Source organism: Schistosoma haematobium, chromosome ZW (genome assembly GCF_000699445.3).
Source record: "Schistosoma haematobium chromosome ZW, whole genome shotgun sequence".
Lineage (NCBI taxonomy): Eukaryota > Metazoa > Platyhelminthes > Trematoda > Strigeidida > Schistosomatidae > Schistosoma > Schistosoma haematobium.
This window is the reverse complement of record NC_067195.1, coordinates 52,171,233-52,180,650: the sequence shown is the minus strand read 5'-3', so window position 1 is coordinate 52,180,650 and position 9,418 is coordinate 52,171,233. Positions and strand designations below refer to the sequence as shown.

The window sequence follows — 9,418 nt, the reverse complement described above, 5'->3', positions numbered from 1 at the left end:
TCGTGATATATTCTTGCTGGCTAACAAATACATTACTACTGACACATCCCTCGTTCTATTTTCGTTTGTGGTTGAGTTAGCTGAAGTCTAAATCAAATATTATCATTATTTATAGACTGTAATTGGAAAATATTACATTCTACGTGGGATTATATCACTAGAGAGTTCGCCAACTTGCTCAGAATCACCAAGCATTTATAATTGTGGATTTACATTACCGGACCCAATCAAAACACGCAACGTTTGGTCAATTTAAGTAACGTCCCAAATTTTTATTGTATGTGTAACAATTAACTGTATATATTAATATTACTATTGATCTTTCGTAACTTTGCTTACACTTTTCGCGTTCATATCTGTCCGGTCCACCACAAACTCATCACCTCTGAGAATACACACATGTAGAGACAGATCAGTTCTCCCGGAGAGTTTTATCAATAAATAGCGCTTGAATCGGGTTAACCATGCAATTGCCTTGAGTAATCTAGTCCAATATGAATAAAAATAATAAGTTGATCAACAATGGATTCTTCAGCCATTACATGCGTGGACATTGCCTCCTTTAATCCCAAGAGATGGAAGTAAGGACCTTGTACAACATCAGCAGCAGGCCAACACTGCTTTGGCTTATGCAGAAAATGTGAACCCTCCTTTCATACTTTAACGCCATCGATGTTGAACTTGGCCCCTCTGGATGCAAATTCTGCTATGTTTTCTTTCAAAGGCACGAACCTCCATTGGTCCACCTTAGTAAGACTGTGAATAGTCGAGATCCGGTTTGCTATGAATGTTTTCGACTGGATTTTACCATTTCTAATATAATGTAAGACAGCTACAGAATCCGTCCAAGAATTTACCTCTGCAAACTTAATATCCAACTCGGATTGCAGCTAGGACCCAATGCGAGCTGCTAACACTGCTGCTATGAGTTCCAAGCACGGTATAGTCTGAACCTTCAAGGGAGTTACTCTTGCCTTCGTCGTAATAAAACGAGAACATATTTCAATACCGGGGATGTAACAGCGGACGTATGCTACCGAACCGTATCCAATTTCCGAGGCATCACTAAAAACATGAAGTTCCAGGAGCAAGCGGTCTGATTGCAGAAACAATATACAACGTGGAGAACTGACGTTCTCATCCCCCTGACATTCACTTAAAATCTCTAACCAGCGTTTGTTTTTCTCCCTTGGAATCCCTTCGTCCCGGCATAGTTCCAATTTACCAAAACGTTGAAGTAACTTCTTCATGGGAAGTGTAAACGGTGCTAACAATCCCAAGGGATCATAAAGTGGGGCTACACTCGATAATATAATTCGCCTAGTGAGGGGACGTTTAGGTATTCGAAATTTAAATTCAAACGAATCAACCATATTATTCCAATACAATCCCAATGTGCGTTCCGTAGGAAGTCTCTCAAAGTCAATCTCTCTTACGGCTTCTGCTCTCTCTTCTGGATGAATTGATTCGAGAACTTGTAAACAGTTACTTATCCACTTGGTAAGTCTAAACCCACCTTTTCTGAAGACAGAACCAAGGGCCTTTGCCAGCTCAATTGCATACTGCACATTATCAATGGAGGCTAAATAGTCGTCGACATAGAAACTTTTATCTATGACTTTCTGGACATCATTAAATTCCTTACCGAATGTATCTACCGTCTTCTTAAGAGCGAAATTAGCGCAAAAGAGGGAGGACACGGCTCCAAACGGATGAACTGTCAAACAATATTCCTTAGGCTTCCGTCTTATATCACCGTCTTCCCACCACAATAGACGAAACGCTACCCCTATCTTGTCTCGGGATCTTTACTTCAAGAAACATCTCTTTGATGTCAGCGGCTAATGCTACGTTACCTAGTCTGAACCGTAGAAGTACACCAATTAAACTATTTACAGTATTTCGCCCTCTCAAAAGCTGATCATTAAGAGAAAAACCTTGATAGACAGCTACACAATCAAAAAATTCTGAGTTTTCCAGGCATTTTAGGGTTAATAACAGGATAATGAGGAACAAACAACATCACGGTCAAATCCCTCCTTACTAGCTTCAATGATATAGCCTTTACTTAAATGTTTATTCATCACAACTTGATATTTCTCAAGAAGACTACTATCTTCCACGAACCTCTTACTTAAACACCCTAGTCTGCGTTCAACTAGTTCCAAATTATTTGGTATCCTTGGCTTATCACACTTCAACGGTAGAGCAACTTGGAAATGGCCACCCTCCAGTCTGAAGGAACTACTTACTATTTCTAGAGCTCTACTGTCTTCGATCGAATATCCATTACGAAACATGCCTGCATCTTCGAACTCATGATTATATAATCTTTTTATATCCCGCAAAACATTATTAGTAGAACAATGACACCACTGAATTTGCTGTAGAGACCTTGATACTACTTTAGGGCCTATAATCATCCTACCGAGATGCGTACGCACACCAAACGGATGTTTCTTGTCTCCCAGGCGTTGTTCCAGAACCCACTGTGCATCTGGAGCATCACACCCAATCAATACTCCTACAAGATTACTTTGCAACCTCGGAAGGGTTATGTTTTAGTGACCCGTGGCTCTGACTCCTGTTTAGACCGTATGGATGTTTGCTATCGCTTATTCTCGTATATCATCGTCGGCTTTGATCACGTTAGTCAATAACGGAATTAAATAAGTCAAATAACGAGAATGAAATTTTGAATACAGATATTTTGTATATGAGGTGAATGGAATAGCAGGAATAGAAGAGACGCAGAGTGGAGATGGCTGGTAAGACAACTCATTTTTAGTCAGGCGTTAATATTTATAGGCAGACAAAAATAAGCTACAGACATGTGATTAGACATGGGATATGAATTGTACACACATATACTCTCACATAAAAACAATCAAGACTGATAAGCGAATAATTGACAAGGTCAAAACATGACTCAAGTAGAATTAATAGAATGGGATGTCCGAAAGCTAAAATAAGGTATATAGGCTTAACATAATAACTGACACTACAATGTCTTTTAACTGTTTCCACCGTCTCAGCTGAAGTTCGGTTACAGCTTCTGCATAATCGATCGGAATTTTCTTGAACTTATAAGCCTTGTTGGTCCTTATAGAACCCCGTTCATCTGATGAAAATACCTCTAAATTTACTTCCAGATATTCACAAGTAGTAGTTCCATTCACAGTCGTCACTTTTATCGAAGTCTTCTTACCTTTGAGACCTAACTGATTTATTAACTCTTCACATACAAAAGGAGTATCTGAACCACTATCTAAAAGGGCGTATGTTTCCAAACATCCTTTGGGACCGTATAGTCTGACCGCAGTGATACCCAAACAAACCTTTGAGGAGTTCTAATCCTTAACTAAGTTCACCACATAGTTATCGATACCATCAATATGTAACGAATTATGCCGAATCTTGCAATAATCAACGTCACATTTGAAGCCCGAGTTGTATGACATGGCTATGTGGCCTTTCCTCAAGCTTGGATAACATGGACCACATCTTCTTACTTCCTGTCTCCTTTCTCTTACATTCATTTTTGTTAACTTTGGACAATCTGTCGCCTTATGATCACCTAAGCAGATTTCACAACGTGAAACCTTGACTGAGTTGTTTGGGTCTCGCCTAATTGCATGGAGGCCTGGTCTCCTATCAACTTGGTCTTCATAATTCCTTTTCCCGAACCTTGAGTAACACAGTACTAATCTACCATAACGTGTTCGAATAATCCTGGCCCTCTCTTCTACAAAGACCACAAATTCTTCAAAGCTCGGCTCCTCCCCGTGCATCATGATCTTATCGGCGACTTCCAACCACTTATTCTGTAATCCTAGTGGTAGGCATGAAACTATTATTTTCAAATTAGCCGTAGAATTAACATCAGACGTCTACCCCATTTCCTTAAACGTGATACATACATTACGTAGCTTAATCGCGAAGTCAGTTAATACGTCAGCTGATCCTTCAACAGATTTATGGTTTAATAACTCAGTAATTAGTTCTCGTGCAACAAGGTGCTCCTTACCAAATAGATCATATAGAATTCGTTTAGCCCTATCATAACCTAAATGACTGGACAAAGAAATGCATGCTTCAATAACCGTTCTGGCCTTTCCTTTACAATAATATAACAGATACGACAACAAATGGCCCTTATCGGACGGTTTACTCTCTATAATGCTAGTAAACTGACTAATAAAATGGTAGTACTAACCTGGTTGTCCATCAAAATACATCATATCAATCTTAGGTAAAACCATATTATTAACGATAGTATATAACGTATCCTTCAACTCATCAACCCAGTCGCCTTTTGAGATGTTAAATATCTTCCTTGAATGATTATTACAACCAGTCACACTGTTGAAATACCTTTCAACCTTAGCATTCATCTCACACTTGTCTACGGGCAGCTGGTCATCGTCCTCGATGACCTTACATTCTCATTCAGCCATATCAACTTCTTCTTGGAGATCTAACATCTTAAGCTGCCTTTCTAAATCAAATCTCTTTTTTAAGTTCCTCTTTCTTAGTAATGCTTTACTCAACTTTAATCTAGAAGTACTAAGCTGATCAGAAGACATACTATTAATACTGACATCATCACGTTTATCATCATTAACATCAGACATACCACAAACAGCTTTATAAATTTTACTTTCCACCTCGTCATTTTCCTTCGGTCTTTTGCTTTGCGTTTCCATCGTGTCTTTGTTCATAAAGAATCGATTACCAAAACAAATCTGAATTAATCCAAACGAAACCGACCAACACGACTAGAAAATTGGACCCAAAATGTCGAGACAAATCCAAGGTATGAACACAGAACCAATAATTGAAGAACTTTATGTTACGTCCTAGTTTTTGTTCGTTCCTGTTATTGAAGTACGATATATCGATCTGTTTGCAATTTACAAACCCAAATTAACAATTGAACGAAGCTCCAATTTAGGTACTAAAGTTTACTCGCAATTTACAAATAGTCGACTCAAATGTCGTCCCTACAATAATTATAACAATTATAGAAACAAACCTTCAATTTTGTAGGTTCGCGGAGGAAAAATTCGCAAATACCAAACAAAAGACAAAGAGAAACCAATATGTCCTAAAATAATGATATAAACAAACAAGTTCGGAAGTTGGGTGAAACGAATACATCCAAAAATAGTGAAATTATTAGTATTTAATATAAAGGTTTTATTCAGCCAAATGTCTTCAGTTCTCCCGTACCAAGCCCTTATGCAGAACATGTGCTTATCCCGGCAAAACATAGATTTTATGAACTACTAGTAACGAATACAGATCCAGTTACACACGGTTCAAGAAATATGAAGATCTGTCTTAAATTTCTTTTTAATATCCGTTACCAATGCTTGAATATAACGAGAAAACAGCAGGTGACTGGACGAAGCACGCAGGAACCGTGAGCTGAGAATGTTAGCGGTTTACTCGTCTCCCGATATGGAAGACCAGTTTAACTGCTTTGTATATGTGTGTGACCTGCATTTATCGGGGATGCTGATATCCAAACGAGAATCCTAAGCAACCTTGAAACTGTCCCGGCACTACCCTGCAAGAAGTACCTCGTGAATGCCGAAGATTGGTGAATTTGAAACATAATAGTTCGATGATATAGAACGGTATCCGGATTCTTCACTTCAACATAGTTGAGAGAAAAGACTCACGCAAAATTATCGTAACGACAGCAGCAATACACCACCCCCATGCCGGTTGACGTTTCAGAAGGTTTTGTCGGTGTAAAGATCATCGTTGTACATGTTTTAAAAAAGGACATACAGAAAGAACCGGCTTCTATGACCATGTAAAATACGTTTCTTTTGAGATTAATGAGGACGATACCCACTTATAACTGAACACGGCTTCCGACATGACACTTATAATCAGAAGAATGTGGAAGATTGAGAGATCGCGAATATATCCAACTCAGCACACATTGCTTCCAGAGGAACGTTAAACATTGTTAAAGCGTTAGATTATGAAGTCACAGTCAAGGACATATCGGGTAAGGGAGTAGTATTTCTGACAACGTTCACCACCAGACTTATTGAGACTTGATTGGACAGAGAGGCTGAGGATAACAGACCTCCCCGTAAATATCATCTGCAACATCAGTACAACGAAAGTGGAAGCATTATTAGGACGATATAAAATGGTGTTTAGTGTGGGGCTTGGAGAATGCACTAAACATAAAGCTACTCTTGCCTCTCGACAATGTTTTTACCAAAACGACCGGTACCATATGCTGCTCTCCCAGTAGTCAAACGACCTTATAAATTGGGTATTGTTGAACTTCTCAGAATGGGCTGCACTGATGGAGCTAGATAAAGACCAACGGTAGTGTCCGTTACTCGACCTGGCTAAACGAAGCCCTAGGATCTCATCAATACCCCTTACACCTACCTGAAGGTCTTCTTCCCAGGCTGAACGGAGGCAAGTTCTTTGCAAAGTTGGATTTGTCGGAGGCATATTTACAAATTCTGGTTGATGGCGTGTAAAGATCTGACACATTTAAAGTAGTATTACTGGAGACGAGGGGACAAGTTAGACAATTACAAAATTCTTGACAGCTCATAGAACTACGCTCAACCCTACTGTCGCAGATGGAAAGAAGTATTCAAACTACATTTCACGCCATGTTGCCACCTAAACCAATAGACAGACGCAGACAGAATCAGAATATCCAAAGGTTTAACGTGGGTGATAAAGTAGTCATCAAGTCATACCTTGGAAAAAATCAGTGGGAACCTGGAGTCATTGAGAAGATAATAGGAAATGTCTTGTATAAAGTACGTGGGGCATTTGGAATACAAATAAGATACACCAACCAAATCCTCAGAGAAAAAAGCACGTTGAAAACAGTAGACAGACAAGTGAATCTTCCAGTGAAGATAATTACAGATACTCCAATGAAAGGAACGCTCTGGGACACTCATATTCGCTGGGGACACCAAGAAAGTTGGAAGGTAGTCATCAAACTGCAAATAGATCTGAAGAAAAAGGCTCATTAGAGATTAACTATTATTTTGTGTGAATTAACTCTATTTATTCTTTAGTGTTTAAAACTAAACAAACAAAATCTTGTACCAAATCGATTATTTAATGATATCAATCTCAAAGTAAATAATGTAAAGTCGATAAGGTAGTTTAGAATTTATTATGGTTATTCCAAAAAAACAATACATGAGATAAAAAAAATCATTGTGCAAACACACACAATGTACACTATACCTTAATTTCCTATTAAACAAGTTAACTGATGATGACAGTAAAAAAAGCAAAGTAACGTATCAGAGAATAAACAATTAACTTCAACAAGAAATGAAGAAAGAAGACTTTAAACTTTGAAATTAACTGACCATTTATCTTACAAAACAAAAAAAATCTATACATAATAGAATAATGTACACATTGTAAAATTATTTTCATAATACAAAAATAATAATATAAATTTACTTTGAGACAAGGTATGTATTTATGTAATTATACTAACAGTCAAAATAAACAATCTATACAAAGAAAAAAAGTTAACTGCGATTACTTTTTTATTTATTTACGTTTAGAACTGAATTTGTACTTCGTAAAAATTTGAAGAATTAAACACAGTAAAACCATAGAACAAAATTAGTCGATATGACTAGGTTAGCAAATAAAGAGAGAAACAATTACAACAATATATTACTATGGATTTAACTGTAAAGTTCAATAATAATAATGATAATAATAATAATAATATTAATCAAGTAACAATAACAGTATTGAAAGAAAACAAGATCGAAGAGAAATAACGAGATCCGATGAAAATAAATTGCAGTTGATGATCAACAGTTGTGTATTTACTGTACAAATTAACTAGAAAGATAACAGTTAATGTTAAATAATGGGTGGGAGTAGAGAAACTTGATCATAGTTCTACTACACTAAAACAGGATGGATAGACGTTGACTCACAAAGGAAATTCCGATGGATTGAATAACGCAAAAAAAACTAAATTCCATAGTTAGTTTGTTCAAATGCAAATACATGGGTGGTGTAAATATAACTACCGGATTAATAGACTACATCATTAACAGTATCACAGTAAACAAGAAATGGGACCTAAACGGTCTTCCTACCGGAAATAAATGAATCAGAAATGAAGGTAAAAAGACTAGGAGGTAAGATTAAATCTGGACCATGAATATCACTTTGTTTTGTAATCGAACTGAAATGATCGACTGAAGCACAGTGATTAGATTCAATATTATTTTGTAAGTAGTGTTTGGGATAACGTACAGAGGTTAGATTGATCAAAGAACGAGTGGGTCGCAAACGATTAATATTCCGTGTTTGAATGGGATTTCGAGGTACACTAGAAACATTAAACATATGAAATTCGTTCCTGGGAACAATAAAAAAGTGCTTGTCTGAATTTTTATCCGCAGATATCCACATATGTGATCTATCGGATTCCTCGATATGCATAATCGAATCCGCATCTAAAGATAACCTGTTAAAAGTAAGAAATATGAATGTACTCAGAAATAAACAGAAGCCTCAGAATTAAAAAAATGTAATTTAAGTGTATAAAAAGAATCGAGGAATATGCTTTAAAAAACCAGATCTATAGATATAAGACGGTAAGTCTAATCAAAATAATATTTAGTGTAAACACAGACGTTGAGTCATAGAAAAGATCTCAACGGATTTAATAACGCAGAAAAATAGGGCCTACGATTATTTTGTTCAATTGCAAATACATGAGTGGTATAAATACAGCTATTCGGTAAACAGAGCAGTTTTGTTGCTAATAGCTGGCTTACTACCTTCGTTTAGTCACGTCAGTTCAAATTTGGATGAAATTGATGTAAAGAACATATCAGACGATCATTAAACTAACGACGAACACTTAAAATATAACCTGCAGCTAGTAATTATATAAATACAACTCCGGATAATCTTTTGGTGAACGCTGGGAAAAACTCTCAGGAAATTCATGGACTGTTTCAGTGAAGAGGGTCGGAACTACAAGAAAGATACACTTGCACATTTATTATTGATCGCCGACGAACTTCTACTATGTCATCCGATCGCCATTCTATGCTCATTTAGTTTAGCCTAGTGAGATTCGTTTTTGTTTCGTGAGTGAAAAACGATAGAGGTAGTAACAGGGATGATGTAGAGACGAGGCAGTAGAAGAGTATTATATTATGGGACTTCCAGGGACACTCTTAACAAAGTAATCAGAGATAGGACTAATGTGTCGTCATAAATCGGGGTATGTCGAAGGAGGTAAGATTGAAAAGCCATGAACTTTGTAAAAGAACTTTATTATAACTTCACTTCAGAACAGTCCCCCGAGTATAATTGGTTGAAAACAGTCACATCTTTATTAAAGATCTTACACATACAGTTATTG

General features: G+C 37.0%; 1 protein-coding gene across 1 annotated transcript in view; it reads right to left on the bottom strand.

The window, feature by feature from the left end:
• Nucleotides 1–926: 926 nt before the first annotated feature.
• Nucleotides 927–9,418, bottom strand: part of MS3_00003843 (uncharacterized protein) — a 30,956-nt gene continuing 22,464 nt past the window's right edge. The window contains exons 16-18 of the mRNA XM_035734153.2: nt 5,036–8,509; nt 4,922–5,003; nt 927–4,876 (exon numbers count right to left, since the gene is read on the bottom strand). Coding sequence (XP_035589111.2) covers nt 8,119–8,509 — 391 coding nt within the window. The 3' untranslated portion in view covers nt 927–4,876; nt 4,922–5,003; nt 5,036–8,118. The remainder of the gene's footprint in view (nt 4,877–4,921; nt 5,004–5,035; nt 8,510–9,418) is intronic.